Genomic DNA, 23724 nt, shown 5'->3' with positions numbered 1-23724 from the left:
AATCCATATTTGTAAAGGAGCAGTGTGTAGGATGTAGTTGCAGAGATCGACCGGCTGAACACCTTTTTCCAAGTATGTGCGACTGTAACAGGCCGTGTCTGGAGCTAGTGTTTGGTTTGGCCCTTCTGGGCTACCGTAGAAACATGGTGGCGCAACATAGCGGTGAAAAGATACACAGTCCTTACCCTGCCTTCCAAATCGCATACTATTTATTTTCATTTTTAGTACGGACTGCAGCTACTCTTAAAAAGTATGTGCTGTTGCATGTAGTATGTCTATAACTGGGACATACTACTTCATCATTAAAATGAGTCTTGAACTTCTTCTTCTTCTTCTTCCTCTGGACACTGGAACGCAGTTAGCTCTGTTAGTGCTCATCATCGAGAACAAATTAGACAAAATACATACCACAAACTGACCACGTGCCGTGTTTTATTCCAATTCACGACCAGATAAAAGGAGTTGAGAATCTATCAAACAATAATAGCCGTAACACGGATGAGGAGTTTCTGAAATATTTATTGAAGGGATTAAAAAGACAAACGCAGCAGGACCGAAGTGCAGCTCTTCAACTCTGCAAACGACGAGCCCCGCAGTGTCTATCAAACCCTACGATGTACAACAGTAATAAACAAACACAGTAACAGTCGTACAATACTAGAATGCACATTCTTACAGAATGACTTGTCCGCAGTCTTTATCTCTACAAACTAAACTACTGTATCGGCTAATGGCAAAAAAAAAAAAAATGCTTCAAATAGCGCGTCATCTCTCGGAAAATAACAGCAGGGTTACTTCTTTGAAAATAATAATAATAAAAAAAAAAAATCTTGATTGTAGAGATTTATACAGCTTCCATTGCCTCAATTTACCTCCTTCATAATCTGGGGTAGTAGTAGTAGTAGTAGTACAATGGCAGATGACATTTAAAAGGACTTGAATTAAAGCAATAAATACAAGTTTGTCCACAGCCCGGCGACCCCAAAACTTCCCCCACATTCGGCCTTTTAGAAAGACTTTAAAAATAGTATAACAATCGGGACAAAATGTTTGTTATTTACTAGCACATCATATCTTATTAGTCAGATTCGGATACGAAACTGGTTATTTGCATTATTCTCAAAAGAACAAATGTTTGAATACAGCCTCATGATGTGTTGGAAATCCTGTAACCCTCCCACCTTTTTGCAATATGTTTGAATACAAATTTCTTTTTTTTTTTTTTTTTTTTTTTTTTAGGAATGTTATCAGGCAGCCAAACTGTAAATATGGCATTCGTGATTTATTGGCAACTTGCTCCTGAGCACCACCTGCGCGTGCAGCAGCCTTCGAGGGGAAATTCCTCAGGCTGTCACGGTCAACTAACTGCCCCTCTCACGACCCACAATGCATCTTTCCACACCCTAAGAATCACTATAATCACGATCGAAAAACCGTCCATTTCGTGGGTGAAAGATTTTGAATTTTAAGATGCTTTTATTTATCACTTGGAGTGACATTTGTGTTCACATACATTTATAAATGTGTAAACATGGCAAAAAAAAAATGTTGTTGGTGTGTAAGAAAGAACAGCACTAATGTGGAAATGCTGGATGTGTTTGTGCTATATGTATAAAACACACGTCTAGGCAACAATCGATGAATCATTCCCCGCGGTGCTAAATCTGATCCGGGGCAGAGTGAAGGAGAAAGAGCACAGACTTTTAGGAGAGGATCTGGAGCAGAAAGGCTGGTTGTCTCGGGGATGACGGTGGGAAGAGAAAAAAAAACAAAAAAACACAGAGGCGACGAATAATAACAATAATACTGTGGTTGATGGTCAGTGTTGTGTCGAGAAGAGGGGGTGAGGCTGAGGGGACACAGGTTCAAGGCTGGGTCACTGCACTGGGTTCCTTCTCATAGATGTAGCTGCCCACACCACCAGTGTTCACGCCTGGAAAAACCACAGGGACAGCGGTGGGTGTCAGGGGGATTAGAACAGAGGGAGGGAGGGAGGGACGGGGGGTGGGGGCAAGAGAAGAAGGTACAACATGAAGCCGGACGAGGCTGCCGAACATCCGCTCGTACGGTTAAACCTTCGGGCTTGAAGGAGCTGCTGTGATGCACACGCGGTTTAATGATGAAATGCCTCTCGTAAAAAAAGAAAAACAAACCAACAACAAACAAAAAAAAGGACAACAGAAAACACATATTGTATTGTGTATTTAGTGCGTCTTGTGTCAAGTGCTCAGACATTCAGTTTCAAGTGTAGCGGATAATTGGTGGGTTGACAGCACCCCCTAGCGGTTACCTTTGGGCCCGAAGAGGACGGCGTAGCACGGTTTGTGGCAGTAGGGCCGGCCGTCATGCTGCAGTGAGGAAATACCACCATTAGCCAAGCAGGGAGGATGGAAGTTTCAGGTCAAACACACAGACAGGCTTTTTAGACTCATTATTTTACCCCTTTAGAAATGATTGCCATCAAACCGACTTGTTTGTTTAAATCCTTGCACTGGTGTTTAGTTAGTTTTAATTGAATTAGCGAAATAAGCGAAAAAATGTCCACTTGTGGGATTAATAAAGTAACTTTCTTTCTTTCTTTCTTTCTTGAGGCGTCTCGCAACCAGGTTATACCGAAAACAACCTTCTATAGCAGGCAAGAGAAAATGTTATGGAAATTCAAATTTAAGACTTTGAAGTACAAGGTGTTTTTTGGGGCGAGGGAGTCAGGGGGGGGGGGGGATTCAATTCGAGACCTGTGGACACTCTTTGGTTGCTGATGTAATGAGGAACATGCCAGATATGGCTGAGGGAATGTGTAGAGTTGAAGTTTGAGAAATAACTGGATGTGTTCGCCCGTGCACTGGTCTTCGTTCTGGACATTGTTTCTTGACAGATTTGCTTGAGCTTGCGGCATCGCGCATGTCTAAACTTGGTCAGGTTGTCAGCGCAGCCGTATCTCAACCTTTCGTGCTGTTCGGCCACTGAGCTGTGCGTGTCGGGCTGGTGCTGCTGTGGTCTAGCTTCATGTCACAATAGAGGCCGTGTGTTTTTGATGACGCCCCGTTTGCTCTCCCGTCGTCTCGGCAGACCAGCTGATCGAAGTGCTTCGTTCAACTTTCGGTAACTTTAAGGAAGCCTCGTTATTTTCACCCACTTTTTAAAAAAATTTTTTTTTTATGTCAGACCATTTTCAAAGTCCACATGTTCACAGCTGTTCTATATATATAACATATAATTGTTGTGGGTCCAATAATACGAGTGCATACGCAGTTATACCGCAGCTACTGTTTTTCTGCTGACTTGAACTTCCGCATTTTCGTGGATGAAACTTGCTTGTGAGTCGAACTAATAACCTCGTGTGACATTTTTAGGGGAGATTATCAGGCAGGGCAGTCAATGACAATGTTCGCGTAGGTGTAACAATTTAGTGAATCCGTGTATGAACAAAACTCTGCAAAATACAAGTTTTAGGATTTGGAAGACCAGATTGGCGTTAGATCCAAGAAGTAAAATCTCATTTGTTTTTTTACTCCAACGTTAGTTGTCCGTCTGCACTCTTTCCTTTCATTCCTACCTAATTATTTTTCCCTGCACATTTTTTTTTTTTTTTGTATTTCCTCCCGGATTTTCCACCTCATTTCTTTCACCTCCTCTGTCCTTTATTCCGTCCCTCTTTTTCTCACCTCTGCATGGCTGCCGGCAGACAGAGTCTTGCTGCACCTCTCGCAGCGCAGACAGGGTCGATGCCAGTCCTTGCCCAGTGATGTCACCTTCTCGGCTGGTGTCGTAAACGCGCACCAACACACACACACACACACACACACACACACACACACACACACACACACCCGTGAGACACCTTGGAAACCACTTTGCAGGTTCACGCCTTTCTCCTTGCCCCTTATGGGTGTGGAAGTACTTACCAAAATACACCTTCTTGTTGCACCGAGGACACAGGTTGGCCTCCCCGGAAAAGGTGGTGATGCTGCCAGCTGCCGACACGCAACAGAGACGTTACAACGGTGGCGGAGGAAACGGCTCGATAAATGACCGCTAGTCTTTCCAGTGAGGTGTAAAACCGAATGTAGGGGTGCAAAAAGAAAACTGAGCCAAGTACTGAAAACGGCTTTTATATAATTCAAAAGGGAATTATTAAGCAAAAAAAAAGGGGCTAATCTTCCCAATTTAGATACTCTGGTTGCCAAGTTAAAACACTTCTCTCACTTCCTCCCACAGGAGGTGGTGTCAAAAGACAAAGACATTAGTTTGGTTTTGTCAAACTACACATTACATATTTTTCCATTATGTTAACACAAGCCAGCTGTGACATGCAGATTTAATTAGATCGGACATTACACAATATTTGCATAGTGCTCAAATAAATTCACCAATCTCTCCGTTACATTTCAATAAAAAGCTTCGTATCGTTCAGCCTTCGACTGATCTGCAGTTTACACACAGAAAGAAAAGAAAACACTAAATCGTTGTTGGCCACCAACTAAAAAGTGAACCGTGGGAATCTAAATGATTTCGTTGCTGCTGTTTATGGTCTTTCAGTCAGGACACACACAGTTTCTAACGCGTCAGAGAAAATCCCCTCTCAAGTCTCAGGAGACTTTGTGTACCAATTTGTCTCATCACTGAGTCACCAGCTTTCATTCTGACCAACAGCTCCATGAAATCACCTAAATCTCCAGAGAACAGCTCATTCACATTAATAAAAGCTATTAGAGACATCATTTATAGTACATACAGTATGAATACAGTTCTTTACCTTTTGATGGTACCTTGGGAGCGAAGACTCGCTTCTCTTCAGCTTTGGGGGCTGAATCCACACTAGTGGCAGAAGGGTTGTTGTTGGCCGGAGTATCATACACATAAGAACCTGCTCCGCCAATGTTCACACCTTAAAATACACAAGAGAGGATGATCATTATAATCATAGAGGGGAAAAACATTCATCTGATATATGACATTAAAATCTGGACTGAGATATGCCATTATCCTCAATAGTCAAATTTCACCGAGGACTACAAATACATGAATCATTTTTCATAATTAATGACAACAACATATCCATGTAAGATGCAATAACACAGTATAAACAGAACGTATTCTAAGGTGCATAAACAGGTATTGATACTGCAGGAGTAAAATGACCTGCACTTCACCTTTTGGCCCGAAGAGGGCAGCATAGCATGGCTTGTGGCAGTAGGGCCTTCCATCGTGCTGTGGAGGAGGCAGAAAAACATCATGACGCACAGATACAACAAACTGAGTCAACAGGCGTATAAGGACAAAAAATAAATACCGACGCAGAGGAGAAAATTAAGCGTTACCTGAATGAAAGGTCATATTTTTTTTTTGCACATTTTTGTGACATCATATATTTTGGTTTTGGTCGGGGGTTTTTTGCGGGGAAGAAGAAGAGATGGAGTGACTGTGTCCAAAATTAGAGACAAGTCTCTCTTTCTTCTTTTTTTTTTTTTTCCATTTCATGGCTGCTTAATGATGATGTCACTGTCACAGGTTGCTTCAATACACAATAAGGACGGCGGCTGTATCCAGGAAACGGGTCTCTGTTGGTGAATTCAACGCCACACTTCAATGCGAGCTATGTGTCTTGCACACGCGTGAACGCCTTCGTTTCCACTCGAAGAGGAGGAAAAAAAGAAAAAAAAGAAAAGTGTTAAGACATAGATGGGCTCGTTGCTGATGCACGCCGAGAACGCGGTGGTCACTGCAGGACCATGTGATCGGCTCGGAGAGGGGATCAGGGCCGGGAGCCAGCGTGGCCACTGGCCCACAGCCCAATGCCCATAGATGAGAAGAATGAAGCCAATGCAGTAGGCGAGGTGCCAGGCCCTGGGTGGTAAGGGGAAGAAAAGGAAAAAAAAAAAGTAGCATCGACCTAGGCACATACTACTACCCACAATCCTCTCTGCTTTGGCCACTTGAGCTCCTCTTCCTCAGAAGACGATGTGGCAAAAAAAAAAGAAAAAAAAAAAAGGGATTGTTCTCTCGCTTTAAATAATGCATTAACCGGGACAGGATCAGCTACTGTTAAAGCAGCCACGCGCTCCAATTCACGCTTCCTGTTTGACATTTATGAGACGCGTGAAGGTTTGGCCGCCGATGCCGGGCTGTGACTAAGCACTGATGACTTTCTCAGGGCAGGACACACGAGGCTTCACTGTAAAAGAGTTTTATTATGTTTTTTTCTGTTAACAGTCTGCAGCACAGCAATTGTCGAGAGGCAACGGGACCCTAAAAATGGATTATCCATCGCGGTGCAGCCCACTCTCTTCCCAGCAGTTAGCCTCCCACATCCTGAAACTTAAATCTGTCCTCTCCTTTTTCTTTTCATTCCTCATCCGTCTCTTTAAGCCGGATTTTACAGGTGCTGGCTGTAGCAACAGAATGAAAGAGGATCATCTCCGTTTCTGCGCTGCATTTTTCTCTTCACTATATGTTGTCAGCCACTTCCAGGACACACTATTAAGAGATGTCCTCATTTAGGATGTGTGTGGCGTTGTAAATATTTTAGTTGCTTCAGTGGTTCCCTTTCTTTTTGGCTTGTGTACCCTTAAACTTCTAGTGACCTCTCCACACAGGCAAGGAAACAAGACCGTTTTTCTTAGTGAAAGTGTTTAATATTTCACAAGACAGAAACACGATTTCTTAAATGACACTGGTTTTACACATCTAAAACTGTTTTCGAGGTGTCGAGTCGTGCCACTGCGTCGGGGAGAAAGCTCTACGAAGCCGGATAAATGGCTTCAAACGATGTCGTTTTGAGTCGGTGTCGGTCTGAGCTAAACGCCACAAGTTTTGGAAATGAAAAAAAAAAAAGTCTGGAGGTGTGGAGCGAGAAAGAAGCAATTTTCCAGCCCTTTCGCTGCTCCTCATCCCGACATTAGATGCTACAATTAGGTGCATTGTGGGTATCGTAAGCAGCAGGCGGAGGCGGGGTGGGGTGGGTTAGGAAAGAGAATAAAGGGATAAGCGTGGAATACAGAAAGATGACATGTCTCACCCTGTTGCATCTATTTAAATCTTTTTTTTTTTTTTTTTTTAAACTGTCCAACAGACTTTATTCATCATTGTGACCCCTCAGACTTGACTGGCTGAAAACTGCAGTTCTTAGACACAACAAACAATAACAACACGTGGATGGACATGTATGGTTCCATGTGTTTTTGTGTTTTATTTTTGTCTTATATTTATGTCTTGCTGCAAAACCTAACAGCCCTCTGGGGTCAAACAGATTTGAAGTTGACTGCGTGGTGTTGTTTTAGTTGTTTTTAGTTTTATTAGTAAGTTACCATTTGGTGTGTGGTGTTGCTATGGAGACAGGGTCCTGAGTCCTGTTTTTTTTTGGTTTTTTTTGTTTACTTTCTGATAAGTCTGCCCCAGTAGAAGTCACTCTGCATTACCCACTGGCAGTTTCTGTTTCCATTATAAATCATTGAAGCACTGCACATGAACGGGTTTATTTCTGACACTAAGAAATAGTGAAAATTAGATTCTTCGGCGGCAAGAAGGAGCCCGACTTATGTGACTTCTTATCGGATTTAAAGATCGAACTTCTTGGAGTTGAACAACCTGAAGTTCATTCTTGACCTTTGGAAGCTGCAGATGGAGAGTGACCAGTTATTAAGAACAATTTAAATTTGAACATTTACGGGTTCACGGCCTTTAGTATTTACAGGATGTTTGTGCTGCGAGATGACTCTCGAGTGTTGTGAGGATAAGCGTGCTTTGATAAATCTAACCGTGATCTTTTTGGGGTCAACAATGAAGACTTGTCACCTTGTCTCCTCCGGTCTGGCTCTCTGCCACCAGCCTCAGGGAACTGCTGCCCCCCTTCAGCCCCGCTGACATCGAGCCATGCTGGGCTTCACCCCCCCCCGACTCCTTTTAAAGAAGCAGACAGTGTTGCTCTGAGGTTTCGTGACCTTCTGCATACCGGGCCTGAGACGACATCAAACGCCCTCCCGACGATCCCACAGTCCCTTTTCAATCCCCCTCCCCCCTCCCGCCCTGTATAAAATGTCTCTCAGCCTCATTCGGTTTCCATGACGATGATCAAGCATTGAGTTATTTATTTTTTTCGCCTACTAATGTCAGGCTTGTGGTGCGGCGCGGCGCGGCGCTGTAGCCCGGGGCGGGATTTGGATGCATTCCATGGAGAGAGAGAAAGAGAGAGAGAGAGAGAGAGAGAGAGAGAGAGAGAGAGAGAGAGACGGTGGGCCTCGGAGAGATTGTGCGACTACATTACTGTAATCATGCAGAGATTAAACAGCACAGCAGCATCATTTGGGGTCTGCAGGGAAATTGGTTTTTGTGTACAAAGAGGCTGAGATCACATCCTCCTCGAACAGAGAAAAGAGCGGGAGTCTCAGCGAAGTGTGTGTGTGTGTGTGTGTGTGTGTGTGTGTGTGTGTGTGTGTGTGTGTGTGTGTGTGTGTGTGTGTGTGTGTGTGTGTGTGTGTGTGTGTGTGTGTGTGTGAATCCTTCACCCATGTGCAGAGATGGAAATTTAATTGTCGGCCCGGGTCATGAAAGGCAAAATAAAAAGGGCAAGATAAGAAAATCCCCAGGGTGACGGTGCCAGATAGTGAGCAGTGCAAAGTCGGGGGAATCTGTGCTGAGACGTGATACAGCAGTCTGATGATGTAAGACGGAGAGGAAGGATCTGAAGGCGTCTCTTCCTGCAGGGGCAAAAGGGGTTAAAAGTCCCGGGAGGATGAAACTCACCGACAGACACAAAAAAATTAAGTGCACTGAGCAATTTCCTGAACAAAACACACGAGGTCTGTGAAACGAAACGACCCCCCAGGAAAAAAAACAAAAACAAAAACAAAATGCTCCGATCTAAAAAGATCCTGCTCCACATACGATTTTTACAGACTATTTTCCGTATGTTACAACCTTGAAACTGGAGTCAAAGCTCCAGAGGCCAAAACATCTGCCTGTATGTAAAAATCTGCTGATAAGTCAATACGTAAACCGAGCAGCGCTGGCGTTCCTCTTGTTGGATTTCGCAATAACAATCGATGAGCTGCAGAGATACTACAGCAACGGAGGCCTTTAACCTTTGTGGGAGCGACACTGCTTGTGCATTAACAGAGAAACACCCCTTCAAGTCAGTTCAGAAGAGCAACAGAAGCCATCAGGTGGATGTTTTCAGCTGCAGTGCGTCTCGGGAACACTGAGTGCATTTAACGGCCTCCATCTCGCTGCGCTGCCTGCAGGAAGAACACGCACATTCTATCGTTGCAGCTAATACTGAACAAAAGAGTGGACTCGTTACGCGTTTTTTTTTTTTTTTTTTTTGCTCGGCAGACTAAGACTCAACTTTGTCATTCCTTCCAAAACTAGTAGTTTTGTTAACTTTATGCAATCTGGTCATTCAGTCAAACGTTTAAATTGTTGAATCTTGATACCGCGCAGGGCCCCCGAAGATGTATAATGATATAGTAAAAGCAAACATTACAAAAAGTTGGAAAGTTATACATAATTATGTGGAACAGGAATGTGTTTTTCATTTTCATTTTCAGTTCAAGTTTCCAGATTTATCTCGTAACCCCTTCTGGTTTTGTTTTTCACAGAGCAAAAAAAAAAACCGATTTCGGATTTCAACTTCTCTGATGCAAAAAAAAAAAAAAAAAAAAAAAAAAGTACCATTTTACTGCGTTATATCACAAAATTCTTTTTTTTTTTTTTTTTAACAAAACACTAAATCGGTAAACCGAAAACAAACTGGACGGCTTGCCAAACCCCCGAGTAGATAAGAATTGTAATCGCCGTTTCACCGCGCTGTTCCCCGTGTCGCGTCCCACTGACCTCAGCGTGGCCTCCGGCGTTCAGCAGCTTGTTGCAGCGGTCACACTTCAGACACAGTTTGTGCCAGTCCTTCCCCAGCGATGACACCTTCTCAGCTGCGACGTGAAAAGACAAAAAGACAGAAAGAAGAACGGTTGGATGAATGCAAAACGACTCCGAACAACAGCCTTTATTTCCTGCATCGGTTGCGTGCGTCACGGTGTGCCGTTCGACCGGTCGCCGATGGAGAGCGGAGCGACGTCGCCTCGCTCGCTCGCCGCGATAATGTTCAACTTGTGCCGTGTCTTTGCGCCCTGATGGAAACCCTGTCGCCGTGCAAAGCAGGGCGATTGTTTTCTGGGAGGGGAAGGGGGAGGGGGATGCCTGCGTAACCACACAGGATGCAGTGATGATGTCATCGCGGGACAGGCAAACAGTGGCGTTGAGTTCCCGGTCCAGCTGGAGCAGCGGGGGGTGCCCACATCTAACCCAGATCCTTTGTGTTAGCCCTCCAGACACACACACACGCACGCACGCACGCACACACCCACACACCCACACCCATCCCCCAGTTTACAGTGTACCCACCCTGCTACAGACGGCCCCCCTCGACCCCATTTCCGTCCCCTATTTTCTCCGGTCGCCCAGAACCGCGGGCCCCTCCAGACAAGCGAGGGGACCCTTATTATACACTTTCCAATAATAAATTCACCACCGCTTGCACACAATGGGCCCCAAGGAGGCGTGCAGGCACCAGAGGAAACACCTTCTCTTATCAAGGCAGGGCACAAATGGCCGGATACGGGAGTCTGCTTCCTACATACCTTCACTCCTCGCAAAAAAAACACACGCAAACGTGCGCGTACACACGCGTGCACGTACGCAGACATAAAGGCGATTGTTTCCTCTCGTTCTGCCGCTCCTCAAACGCGTTCCCGCACGTACCATAAGCGGTAAAAGTGCGGTCACATTCCTGTGCGGGGAAAGCTAAATTCCAGAGATTTTAGATTTTGAGAAAAAAAAAAAAAAAAAAAAAATCAAATCAAAATTTCGATAAAAGATATTAAATATGGATGTCACGAAAATGAGAACGTAAATGACGTGATCCTATAGGAAAGTGACGTTTCTGTTTCTGCAGTACATGAACGCGTCGGACGAGAAGACTTTTTTAAAAATGCACGAGTTCCCAGCGCATTATAACACTACTCGATAAAAAAAAAAAAAGAAGAAAAAAAAAAAGCCCTTTCTCTGTTGTTTCTTTCTTCTTTCTGCACATCTGATCAAATAAATCGTCTTCTTTGAATAATCGAGTTACATCTGATTCGATGCGAATGACGAGAATCATGCCGCGAGGATAATTCTTCCCAGGATTGCTCTGGGAGATCCGACTGCTCTCTGCTGAGGTCTCCGTTTACTCTCCAATCACTTTTATTGTCAATTTCTTCCTGTCAATTAACACTTAGACAAATGGGCAACAACAAGGCCCTGGAGAATAGCAGAGGACGGGGGGGAGGGGAGGGGGAGAGCGCTGACTGGGACGAAGCGGGCCGCCGGAAACGTTAAATCATTCTTAAAGATACTGTTGTTCGGAGTAAAAAGCCGACGACGAATCGGCGCGAATCGACACGCCGCTGCCGAGACAGCGCTGCGGTTAAATGAAGACGGAGTCGGTGGGTTGCGTTTGTCTGTGAGTGACACATCTGAAGCGACAACTTTCCGTTTCATGCAACTGCCGTCCGCGCACACAGCTCGACAGTCTCCGGCACTTCAGCTACTTTCACTCAACAGTTGAAGTGCTTTCGCGGCGTGGACATCTGCTGCTCTTCCCCCCTGATTTCACCTTCAACTGACATCTCAAGTGTTTTCGCCTCTTACTGTCTCGAAAGGGCAGTTCAGCTGCTTTCAGTTGTCGCCTTTACATGCGGTTCAAATGCTTTCAGTGCGGTCACATCTGACATTTTGCTCTCGAGCTTGACAGTTCTACCTGAACTACTGCAACTATAATGCCCACGGGACGAAAAAAAAACAAACAAGACACTTCAAACCCTTTCAGTGCCTCAATTTCAACAGACACTTCGGTGTACGCAGTTGAACCGTCTCTTGCTCTCAGTTTTTACTCTTTATAATGACAGGTGAACGTCTTCCACCCTCGTCTTCCACCTCCAGGTGACAGTTCAGCTGCTTTCGTGGGTTGGAGGTTTACCTCCACTTTATCTGCTTTTAGTTCGGACTCTTTGAGTTTTAGCGTAAACTGGCTTGGTGAAGCAGCCGGCAGAGCTCGAGACTTGAACAACATTGTTTGTAACAATTCACCCGACTTCAGATGCTTTCAGCTCCCACGTTTGAACTGACAGTTCAGTTGCTTTCAGCGCTTCAGCTTCAACAACTCCGACGATATTTCACCGGCAAAACATTTTAAAGGTCTGTTAACGTGTTTTGCAATGTTGGCACGTGCATTTTTCTGAGTACGGGTGCAGATTTAAAGCACATTTTCTTCTTCAAAAAAAATAAATAAAGCCTTTTCAAGTTTCTTAAAATTTTGAGAATTGCCACGATTCTTTCCAACAACCTGTAACGATTACGTTGAAATAGAGAACAAGTAGAAGCAGTAGAGGAAACTAAACCTGAGGGTTCACGTATACCGCTTTGACACCTATACAGTGTTAAAAATAGACTGCATACTAGAGGAACCCTGCCAGTCAATGCTGTGCACTTTGCGCGTGTGTGTGTGTGTGTGTGTGTGTGTGTGTGTGTGTGTGTGTGTGTGTGTGTGTGTGTGTGTGTGTGTGTGTGTGTGTGTGTGTGTGTGTGCGCGCATGTGCGCCGTTGTTATTGTAAGAGGGGTGAGTCTGTCTGTCTGTCTGTATTATGTGTTGGGGGAGGAAGAGGGGATCTGCATCTGGCCCAGATGTTTCTACCCCCAGCCAACAGCCAGCATCTATCTTTATTATCTTTCACGTCGTTCCAACCACGGAAATGACGCCAGAAAAGAATGCAAAATTCGCAATAATGAAAAAAACCCAAACTAAAATGGCGTGATGACTGCACCACTGGGCCGACAAGACGGTCCCTGTATCCCAAAATAGCAAACGTGGCGGGCACACGTGAAGCGAATGAAGCGCCACCGCATCTTCCCCCATACCTGATCAGGACAACGACGCGAGGGCAAACGCAGCCACGCAGCGTAAACAAACGCTTGTTTGTTTTGCCTCTCCGGAGACTTCACGTTTACATTGTCAACATCGACGAGGATGTGCCAAATCTTTTGAGCCAATCCCTTTATCTCGCCCGTTAACATGCGATTTGCCCCGCACAAAACAAATAACATGGAGGAAACGAAAAAAATACAAAAAATAAAAGGGATTTCCCTGAGATTTGATGTAAACAGTGGAACCGCTTAACAAAAGAATCGCAGCTGGACAAGAGAAGTACATCTAACCTGACATTCCTGATTTATCATGATGGAATTTCATTAATTCTGGGTTTCTTGTTTTGTTAAAAAAAAAAAAAGCTGTTTTTACCCAGTAAATTACATAACTTACCTGTGACATGAAATATGTCAGAATCTGTGTGGCTTACTCCCCCCCCCCCCCTCCCCACGTACACTATTATTACCTTCAGCGTGCACCTTGTAATCGCAGTCTGGTTCTAGTCGATTATAAAACGACTACCAATACAGTAAACGGAGTGGCTAGCGACCGCTCCTGAATGTCACACGGACGCGTTGACCGAACGAGGTCGCGATTCGGTCCCGGCAGAGCCGAGGTGAGACGCGACCGAGCAGCGACCGGCCGACACGGCCGCGAGCACCCCCGGTGGCGGCTCTCGGGCCGGCTCGCTCGACTCGGCAGGAAGAGGCGGACTCCGGTGGGACGTTTCCATTTCGCGGGACGGATCGCGTGTCAACGGCGAACCGTTTGAAAGCGGTAGACTTCTGTGACCTGGACGGAAGGGCGGCGGACGTGGACCTTCGGGAATAGATTTAAGCAGTCCCAAGCGTTCGGAGGATATTTGCACAAAGGCTGGAGTACGCGACAGCTTCATGCAGCCGTGTTGGTTTAATTTGTGGTGGCTTCCGCTCGGGAAGGTTTCCCCCGAGCGTTTCATGTTCAAATATTCCCGCCCGCGAGGGACGATTCGGGTTTGCTCGTTGCTGCCGTGCCTGGAGAGCCGTCGAAGTGAAACGACATAACGCACCTCACGATTGAAATCCTGACTGACGGGACGATTCTGCCGCAGGGGCGCGAAGCTTAAAAGCGAGTAAGAGAGTGGACAGAGGTCATCACAATAACCATACGATACCTGCGCTTCGCTAAGCTGCTTAACTTCATTTGTAAATTCCTGTTTTAAGCTCTTCGGTGTGCGGTCGGATGCTCCGATTGCATTGCGGTTTTAAATCACCGAGGCAGTCTGCTGCTGGTTCCTCCGCTCACTGATTTAGTCATTAAGCAAAGAAGGCAAAACTCGACGTAGTTGGGAAAAAAAAAAAAAAAAAACTAGAAAATGGCCGCGCCGGCTCAACCTCGGCTGTGCCGCTCCGCCCAGCTCGGCACATTCAGGTCGATTTGAGTGTCAGGAAATTGCCAGACCAGAGAATTGACTTGATGCTGACACACTTAGGACTGAGGGTGGTGTTGCACTAGTGTGAAACTAAAGGCCAAAAGTGTCTAAACACAGTAAGAATAATAAAAAACAAAAAGCAAAGCGTTAATGAGATGAATGGCTCCTCCAAAAGGAATGCAGCCCTTACAGTAATTACTCGGTCACGTTTTATTTAGAAAAACGTTTCCAACGATATCGGCGCATGGGATTTACTGGGGAGCTCAAGCGTCGTCATTCTTTAATCGGGTCCAACCCTTTTCCTGAGGAAATTGGAGTCATGCGACGACCTAATGCGAAGAGTAGAACCATCAATTCGGCATCCGATAGATTTAGCATTTTTCAAAAACGAATCACCCGTGGGAGATTTGAGTTTCGACGGGCGAACTTCTGCTCGCAACACCGGAGAACTTGGAGCTGGTTGTAATTTGATTCATCTGTTTGTTCGGCAGCGAGATTGCCCTTGTGCTTCAGATTGTGTTAGGAGGGAAAGGAGTCATTACTCAGCCTTTATAAAAGGGAGCGGCGTGGGAGCACGGCCTGCAGCAAACGGTCCACAAACGCACTGTAATTGGACAGAGCAATAAGCAGCAGAACTTTAACCAGGGGGGGGTCCCCCGAGAGAGAAAACATCCCTCCCCCCCCCCATTTCTCCAAATGACTTAATTACTGGCTTTAGCTCGAGCGGGAACGGTGGCGGAGCAGCTGCCGACGGACCGACGTTCACCCCGGAGTCAGGTGGAGATCAAACACGATAAACAAGCACGACCGCATTTACGCAGCCGATTCGCCCGGGCATGCGACGCGGCAGGAATGTCTCTGAAATCTCACATGGGTGCTCTCTTTTATCACTCCAATAATTCGATCAGGGTGCAACTGGAGGGCGTTTTTGGCGGAGGGGGCGGGGAGGGGGGTCTAATGCGCTTGACAAACAGGAGGGCAACACGGCCGCCGGAGCTCGCCCCAACCGCCGAATGTTTTTACGAGAAACGCACCGCAACGCATAAACATGTCACGTGTTTTCCGTCTCAATTAGTCGGTTTACAGATGAGGCCGGGCTATTTTAAAACGGACGTCGAGTCTCCGTCCCCTTTCCATTTTTACACCGAAATTGAGCTGGAGCCTGTCGTGATGTTCATGACGCAACCGCTGTTATTGTAAATATATGTGAATCACGGCTGGCTGGCTGGCTGGCTGGCTGGCTGACTTCGGTTCTGTTGCGCCCTGTGGTAATGTGGACCCATCTGTTCAGCTTTTCCTACAATAAACCCGCCCAAAACACACTCATAAACCAAAACGCGCGCGCACACACACACACACACACACACACACACACACACACACACACACACACACACACACACACACACACAACATAGACACCGCCCTCTCTCCATCCTCTTTCTCGTTCCCCTTCATCCGTCAGTGACAGCTGAGTCCATGCGGGTGTTTTTTTTGTCCTCCTCTCTGGCCTTTGTCACAGCAGTGTGATAACTGCATGTCCTAATAAACACCACACACCTGAAGGACGGACTGACTGACTGACTGACTGACTGACTGCAGGACCCAAACATGGAAATTAGACCCAAAAAAAACAACTCAACGTGAGAGAGGAAAAACTAAGCAGCCTGCGTTTCCTTCTCTGCATCCTCTTGCTATTCTGTTCTCAGGAGTACAAACACCCTCAAGGACTCCGTGACCTTTTAGTTGACTTAGAGACAATGGCCATTCATTCGGACACACGGGGCCACTCGACCTCACCGAGGGAAGTGACTGCGAAGGAGTTTTAATCAAAGGCTGTGCATTCGATATAGTCGTTCGTCTGGTTTTAAAAAAAAATTTTTTTTAATTATTATTGTCTAGTGAGGTGGAGTTCAATCGTACTAAATTCAATGCAAACTCCAGATTCAAATCACAGGGATTGTTCCAGTTTTAATTCACCATCTCGATGTTTTCTTGCCTTGTCTGAAATTTGCCTCGTCAGGAATGCATGAAAGGGAACAAACTGTCACATCGGAGAAACCTACAGTCCGAATTTTACCAGTTTTACTTGACAAGCAACCTTAAATTTTCATCTGCTGCTTATTTTCCCGATTCATGAGGTAGTTTGTCAGAATATTTGTAACACTGTGAAGAATGTCCATTATAATTTCCACAAGTCCAAGCAGTCCGATTCAGACGTCTTCTTTTGTCTGACCAACAGTCCAAAACCCAGATACTCACTTTACCAACAAACAAAACCAAACAAAAGACCGACCAGTGATTTCAGCTGTATCGTCTATAAATTGCAACCCCCCACCTCCCCCACTCCCAAAAAAAGACACTTGATCAATAATCCATTCATACTTGATGGATTGCAGAAAGATTTCATAATGGCAACGAAGAAGGAGTCAGAAAAAGAGATCCGCTTTCTCTGCTGAATGTGTGTAAACTAAAAGTAATCTGACCCCGACCGGCGGTGGTGCGCTGAATGTTGGAATCGATTCGTCCGCGGTCGGTATGTGCGTGTGCAGCTCACAGCAACCGAGCAGGGAGGGTAGCCACGAGGAAACTCATCTGGATCTCTCTCTCTCTCTCTCCCCGTGGCTGACGCAACCCCGTAGCAAAAACTCAGCTCTGGAGGTCGTCCGTCGCCCGAGTCGAGGCGGCGAGGCGAGGCGAGGATTCCCTCCCCGGGCGTCCTCTCCTTTTAACCGTGTCCCAGGCCGGGCCACAGAGGCTTCAAAAACAGTCCGGTCTGCGTGACTAGGTCACAGAGTGGTGGACCATCTCTTCAAAAGAGGAAGCGGGCCCGGATCACCACGACTGTACCTGCACATCCAGCCCCCCTGCGGTAACTGGATAACGAGCCCCGGAGGGAAAGACATCGCATGACGGAGGCATAAATGAAGCGCTACTTAAGTCTCCTTTGAGTGAAATCATCGGAGTCTTGTAAAACGGCGTGACAGGATTGAGTGTCTCTGCATGGGAGCGAGATGCTCTCTTTGAGAAAAAGAAACTTCAAAGTCAAAGAGTTAAAAGTAGAGCTCTTCGGATTTCAGTCGCGTTGACTTGACTGCACCTGGTGGGGTTGACAAGTGCTATTTAACAACACAGGAGCCAGAGTCACGTTCAGAATAACACCCGTGTTTGACCTCTTCTTCTTCTTCTTCTTCTTCTGTTTAACGGCAGATTTAACGCCACCTGCTACGCTGGAGTTTGGACCGGAGGTCTTTTTGTTTCCCCGAGGACTGAAAAATGAAGCCCAGTACATTTTTTTTTTTAAACTCACACAAGGCTATATGTATATATATATATATATTTCTTATCCTCAAGTCTCAATCCAGACTTCCTCGGTTCCTTCAGTAGCTTTTCTCGCCGTGCTCTGCGCGTTTGAACACAAACGCAGCGGCCTTCAGCAGCCGCTCGGTCCGAAACGCAGCAGAAGAAGAGAAACCTGTGCGTCTGTATTTAGGGGTTTCTAAATTGGTCTGTGTCTGACCTGTTGTATACTCTTGTTTTCGTATCAGTAAAACTAGGCTGCAGTTCCTCTTTTCACTAACGGGGAAACGGAGACTCTCCAGCCGCCGACAAAACGTGACGCGCAAATGAAGCCTCCGCATTAAGCCTGGAGTGAGTATCTTTCTGCCTGAAGTCTAAGGCTTTTAGAAATTATGGAGAGGATGGACCATCACATAAAATGCACGAACGCAGTACTTTTAGAAACATCGGTCTGAGTTGCCGGCTATTTCCGCCTCTAATTCTCCTCCCGGGTGCCATTAAAACTCCTGCAACGTAGAAAAGGGCGGATAGAAGAGGTCTGAACTCGAGACTGCGGAGAACAACGTAGGAAATGTGATGGAGGCGTGACAGTTCCGTTCCACTTACGCTTCAGCGACGAGGTCACGAGCTTCAGACGTCACGGCGACTCATCCGCCCAACTTGTTTCTTTTGCACTTTGTCACATTTTGCTTCTATAGATGCGTAAATTTGTACACGAAAGCAAAATGTTTCTAAACATTTCCAATCCATCTATCCGGTACGCTTAGGGTAAAAACTCCACTGCTCTCACAGCGAGGTCGGAGGACTACAAAATGAAAATACACTGCAAAATCTAACTCGTATCAAAAAAAAAAAAAAAAAAATGACGTTTAAATAATGCAAGCACCTAAAAAAAAACCTGGTAGCTTGTAACATCAATTATTTGGATGAACAGCCTACTTTTGTTCCTCTGTTATGTAACAGGTCGTACCGCCGGGGAGGTTTCACCTGTGATGGGGAGGTAGGTGGGAGGGCAGAGGGGGGGGGCCAGCTTGACTTTCAGCACCTCGCTTAATGCCATCTCCATTAAGGGGATCATATTTGTGGCTCGAAAAAAGGCAGAGGAAAAATATTTTAAAAAAAAGGAGCCTCATCGACTGGCACATGGGAGCGTCCGGGTTACGCAACGGAAGCGAGCAGGAGGCAACAACTCAAGAAATGATGTTGCGTAACCGACGAGGCACATTCACACAGCACCACACGGGCAGCCAAGTGGAAAACAGGGTACTCTAGCATTGACAGAGGGGAGGCGGAGGGGGAGGGGAGGGATTGGGGAGGGGGAGGGGAAGAGACGGGGGTGTTATTATGTGGATGTTCGGGGTAAAATGCGGGATTAAAAAAATAAAAAGCGAGAAAGAGGGTGTGTGGGAATCAGTGCGCCGGTCCGTACCGCCGGGACGAAGGGACGAAGGTATTCTGTCACGCCAGGAGAAGAAACGTGTGCGGAGACAGAGAGAGCCTTGTGTTGAATAGAGATGTCTTTTCTCATTATAATGCGCGAGGCGGTTCGAGAGTCTCCGTTCAAATAAAGGCGAGCCATCTCACCCCATCCCCCCCCCCCCTCAAAAAAAAAAAAAAAGAGAGAGAGAAGTAAGAGGAATTCAGGGCCCGGGGCATCACCAAGTGATTGAAGAGCAGGACACAGACAAAGAGAGCCGAAGCGAGAAAGAATTGGTGAATGAAAGAGAGAGAGAGAGAGAGAGATATTTTTTTTTTTTAAAAACCTCAACGGCAGAGCACCATTAGTTCCCATTAAGTTCTCGTTTATTCAGCTAGCCGCACAAAGATGCTCCGCTCCCGTCCGTCGTGCACTCCGGAGCTGAATCACTGGGCTGTATTTGGGTCCGGAGCCGGGAGATTTACTGAGCCGTGCCGTGCCGCGTTCTGCATGGACTCCCTCGCACGCTAACAATGTAGTCCCCGCCGGGCCCGGTCACATGTCAGCCAACAGTCCGCGGTGCATCACAAGCGCCTCTGTGACACAGATGCGAGGCCGCAGCGCGCACAGCGGGAGTTTTGAATTCGGCTCCACCCCACAATTAAAAAGTAACCACGCTTGAGATGTTTCACATTCTTCTAATACCAACATCGAGCAAAGATCTCCTTCTTTTCTTTTTTTTTACTTCCGTTTATTTGGGTTTCTGAAAAGAAAGTTGCATTTTTAGGTTGCCGCGACATCAAAAAGCAACAGTTAACGTTCACCTTCAGTGCCGATGGAACTGAGCTGTTACCGCTTTGAGACATCTGTCCTTTTTAAAGTCGCGAACGGAAAAATAATAAAACATTTCCCCAAAACCAAAAGAATTTCCATCCCAGACTGTGGCTCACCACCGCCACTTGCAGTAACGGGATTTCTTTTGCACGAGTAAAGAGAAGAGTCAAGTGCCCCGCCCCGCTACACTGTAACTCCGGTACTGGGCGACCAGCTGGAGGACCAGGTGGGTGACTGCAGGGTGGGCCGCTCGCCGCTCTATATAACACACCGAACCAACACCGCAGGGGGGGAAATGGGGAGCGAAACGGGACGGGAAATGGACTATTTTCTCCATTAATCCCACATGTCCTGGTGAAGATCTGAAGCAGGGAAGGTTTCTTTCTCTCCCCCCCCCCCCACCACATCCCCTCTTTCAGGCCTGTTTTAATACTTTTAAAAAAGGTGCAATATGCAAGATTCAAGTCCCGTCTTGTAATACCGCTTTGTACCCTCGAGAGGCGATAGTGAGTCACGGTAGCATCCGGTCTTTCCTCAATCTAGCTTATAACTGCTGTTTCAGCAGTTTGCTGTTAGTTCGAGGTGACGATTGATGACCATATAGAGCCAGTAGCGGAGTTTACGTTGTAGCGTAGGGTTATTTCAGGATTTTTAGCAAAATAACGTTGGCGACCGGAAAAAAAAAAAAAAAACATTTGGGAGTTTTGTTCGGCATTAGTTTGTTTAGCTCCACTAAAGAGCCGTAGTGAAAACACCTGGTTTGTCTGACACCTGAAATTGTCTCAGTTTGTCAGATCGCTGGATGACGAGCTAATCCAGCCGGTTTCACGTTGCTATTCTAACTGGTCTGAACCTACACGTCAACACGAAGCCACGTTATATTAACACGGTCTGTGACGTCACGCAGCTAGCCCCCTTCATGAGCCGTCGCTGCGCACCGACCTGAGCACTAACAGCTGTTCATTCACCAGCCTTCCTTTTTAAAAACTCCCTTTACTGTCTCCTGCAGTAGAAACCGGCGCCAACGTTCAACTCTTGTTTTGATTTGATTTTTTTTTTTTTTTTTCAAAAAGTTTCAGCCATTTCTGCGTTCACCGTTTAATTCAATTTCTATCCAGAGGTTCGAGTATTCTTCTTCCTCTCACGTTGGATTGAGGGCCCCGACTGGACGCCGCAGCGACCTCTTCAGGTGCCTGGTGGCGTTACAAGCCGGGCCTCGTAGACGCCTTCGACATCAAAACTGTCATTTCTTCACGTCCGGTTGACGATTTTCGTTATTCCTTTTGAAAGTTTTAAACTACAACCCTCCCAAGTGGCCGAGAGGAGAGGAGGATGTATGTAGGTGGGACCGCTGAGCTCATTCTACAGTATCTGAAAATCATCGCTGACATCCTGTTGACGCTTCGGGCTGCGGGCGGGCCGGACTCTCCCCTCCCTGACCTCTCCCGTGCCTCGTCGTAGCTTTCACAGCCTCCCTGTCAGGCAATTACTGCAACTTAAATATTGCCATTGCCGCCTCTGCCTCGCATTCTCCCATCCTCCTGTTCGGCACATGTAGGCTTCCAGTCTTTCAACGTCCTCATCATCCACCGTACAAGACGCACCCCGACCAAAAATAACCCCACTGGGCTGGATCTCGGCACGCTGCATGAAATAATAACGCACGTCGCCGAGGAGCCGTGACTCGGTCGCCGCAGCGAATGAATGCAAAAGTAAATACCCAGACGTGCATCAAATCTGTATTTGGAGGCAAATAATTCTTTTTGAACTGATCGTTTTGAATGCCAGAGGCTCTCGGGAGCCGTAGGATGAGCAAGCAGCTGCGATGATCGCCGCCACTCCTGTTACGCAAGAGGACTTCCATCCACTCTCATAATTGGTTTTGACCCCCGTGACGGCTCTGACGTGCGCCGCGAAGTGGAGAAAAAGATCAGAAACCGAAGACTGACATTTTATTTTTCTGTTCCCGGCGCGCGGCGAAAACACGAACACAGGATTACTGTGGGGTTCGACAGGACAGCAGCAGAAAAAGAAGAAGAAGCAGCAGCAGCATCATGTACCTTAAAAACAAACCGTGCATATCCAACAAGTGCAGCCCTCAGATTAAAATTTGTGTTTATCTTCCTGATCTGTGCTCCTTTAATCCTCCTCTTTGCACTTTGCCGTGTATGTTTCTGCGTAAACATCTGTTAGGGCAATCTTCCTGGCTGTGACTGACTTTGAGTCGAAGCTCTCTGCCCAAGTGGGTGCCTTTATTTTTCCCATCTTTGTTTACAAGAATGAAAAAAGAAAAAGGGAAAAAAAAAAAAAAAAAGTGCGTGTTTACAGGTTCCTCATCCCACCGACTGCAGCATGATGGTTGCTGTGCTCCTCTTGTGAGTGGGCAACTCAGCATATGGCATTTCTAGCTCTCTTGGCAAGGGTCCTCCACCAACCAGCAACCCTCCACAGCCAACTGCCACGCTTGGATGTTTACCAAACACAACAAATTAAAAATGGCACAGATCAGTCACAAAACAAGATAAAACACTCATCCAGTCTTGTGAAGACGGCGCAAACAGGTCGTGTTTTTTCTCTCTCGTAAAAGTTAGAAGCATTTCATTTTATAAAAAGCACAAATTCTCTGAAATATTTGCCCTCGGATCTTTTGTTTACATGAACCTCTTTGCCTTTCCAGCTTTTGGGTTTCCCAAAGACTTGTCTGTGTGAATCATTGACCTGACAGCAACACTTAGCTGAAATAAAGGGCTGATCTAAAGAATGCTGGGAGCTTTCTTTTTTTTTTTTACTTATGTGAGAGATTCCTCTGGGAAATGTAGGAAGGCTTTACATTTTTCCCACCAATGGGCAAAAATCCTGAAAGAAAATTTAGATGTAGGCTACAAACAGATTAAATCAAAAAATATTATAGATATTTACCTGTCTGTGCCGAAATATTTACTCCAAACGTATTTAGTTTTGACTGAATGGGCATCTCCTTTATAAATCAAGAGCGTTGCATTAAAAAAAAAAAAAAAAAAAAAAATAGCCTTAAACCAGCTGAAAAATAATCGATCCCCTGTCAGGACAATGTTTTGGAAAACGAGCGGGATCACACCACCACAAAGTAATTTCATCAGCCAGGACCCCATAAAAACGGGGCATCACTTACCGAAATACACCGTCTTGTCACACTTGGGGCACTTTGAAGCCATGTTGGGAAGATTGCGGGTCGAGTGAAAGTGGTCTGCTGTTGTCGGTCCGGAGCTGCTTCCACTTCTCTCTTCGTCTCTCTTGTCTCTCTTTCTCTCCACAGCAAGTGTCCCGCTCCGCTCACACGAGCTGGAGCATCTATTCAGCACAAACGCTCCCTCATTTGCATAGCCCCGCCCCCTCCCCCTTTCGCCATGGTGCCCGTCCTGGTGCCGCCTTCAAGTGTCGTGGGAAATGTGGCTACTTGTCAACAAAAGGCTGAAATAGTCTGTGAAATACTGGGATGGGAACAACGCAGAGGCCCTGTAAAAATGTTATTCTTCAGACACTGTCTGACCTCAGATGATTTAAATATAACCGTTTTATCTACTGAGGATTGAAACTTCAGTTCAATTCCTGTTTCCTCCTCATTATGCCTCGAAAGCACATATTCACTGTAACATTATGCCTCAAGCACCTGGCAACTTGTCAAGATACATCCTCTTAGCAATGTAAATATTCTGCAGCTTTCTCCTTTTTATCTGTGAGAAAAGGGCCATAACTTACAAACTGAATTTATTTTTTCTGAATCTTTGGATCAGCTTTTTTCAGGAAAAATTTTATTCATGCCC

The 23724-nt window shown here is 46.1% G+C and overlaps 1 protein-coding gene across 1 annotated transcript; it reads right to left on the bottom strand.

Moving 5' to 3' along the window:
- Positions 1–503: 503 nt before the first annotated feature.
- On the bottom strand, positions 504–23237 carry crip2 (cysteine-rich protein 2). The gene is made up of 8 exons (XM_069710698.1): positions 23073–23237; positions 9832–9926; positions 5154–5211; positions 4757–4888; positions 3906–3974; positions 3666–3760; positions 2291–2348; positions 504–1933 (listed from the first exon to the last, which is right to left on the bottom strand). The coding sequence occupies exons 1-8, from the start codon at positions 23113–23115 to the stop codon at positions 1866–1868; spliced, it is 618 nt and encodes a 205-aa protein (XP_069566799.1). The 5' UTR covers positions 23116–23237; the 3' UTR covers positions 504–1865.
- Between the last annotated feature and the right edge of the window lie 487 nt (positions 23238–23724).

Source organism: Brachyistius frenatus, unplaced genomic scaffold (assembly GCF_029030835.1).
Source record: "Brachyistius frenatus isolate BFR_SWC_R1_liver_20210118 unplaced genomic scaffold, ASM2903083v1 Contig_93, whole genome shotgun sequence".
NCBI classification, from domain to species: domain Eukaryota; kingdom Metazoa; phylum Chordata; class Actinopteri; family Embiotocidae; genus Brachyistius; species Brachyistius frenatus.
This window is presented reverse-complemented; position numbering and strand designations above follow the sequence as displayed.

Excerpts from the sequence above, each read along its gene's own strand:
- crip2 (XM_069710698.1), bottom strand. The coding sequence starts at position 23,115 with ATGGCTTCAAAGTGCCCCAAGTGTGACAAGACGGTGTATTTCG. Across the intron at positions 3,975-4,756 it reads TCCCAAGGTACCATCAAAAG|CTGGCAGCATCACCACCTTT; the intron begins GTAAAGAACTGT and ends GCGTGTCGGCAG. Across the intron at positions 2,349-3,665 it reads CTGCCGGCAGCCATGCAGAG|CATGACGGCCGGCCCTACTG; the intron begins GTGAGAAAAAGA and ends TCCTCACTGCAG.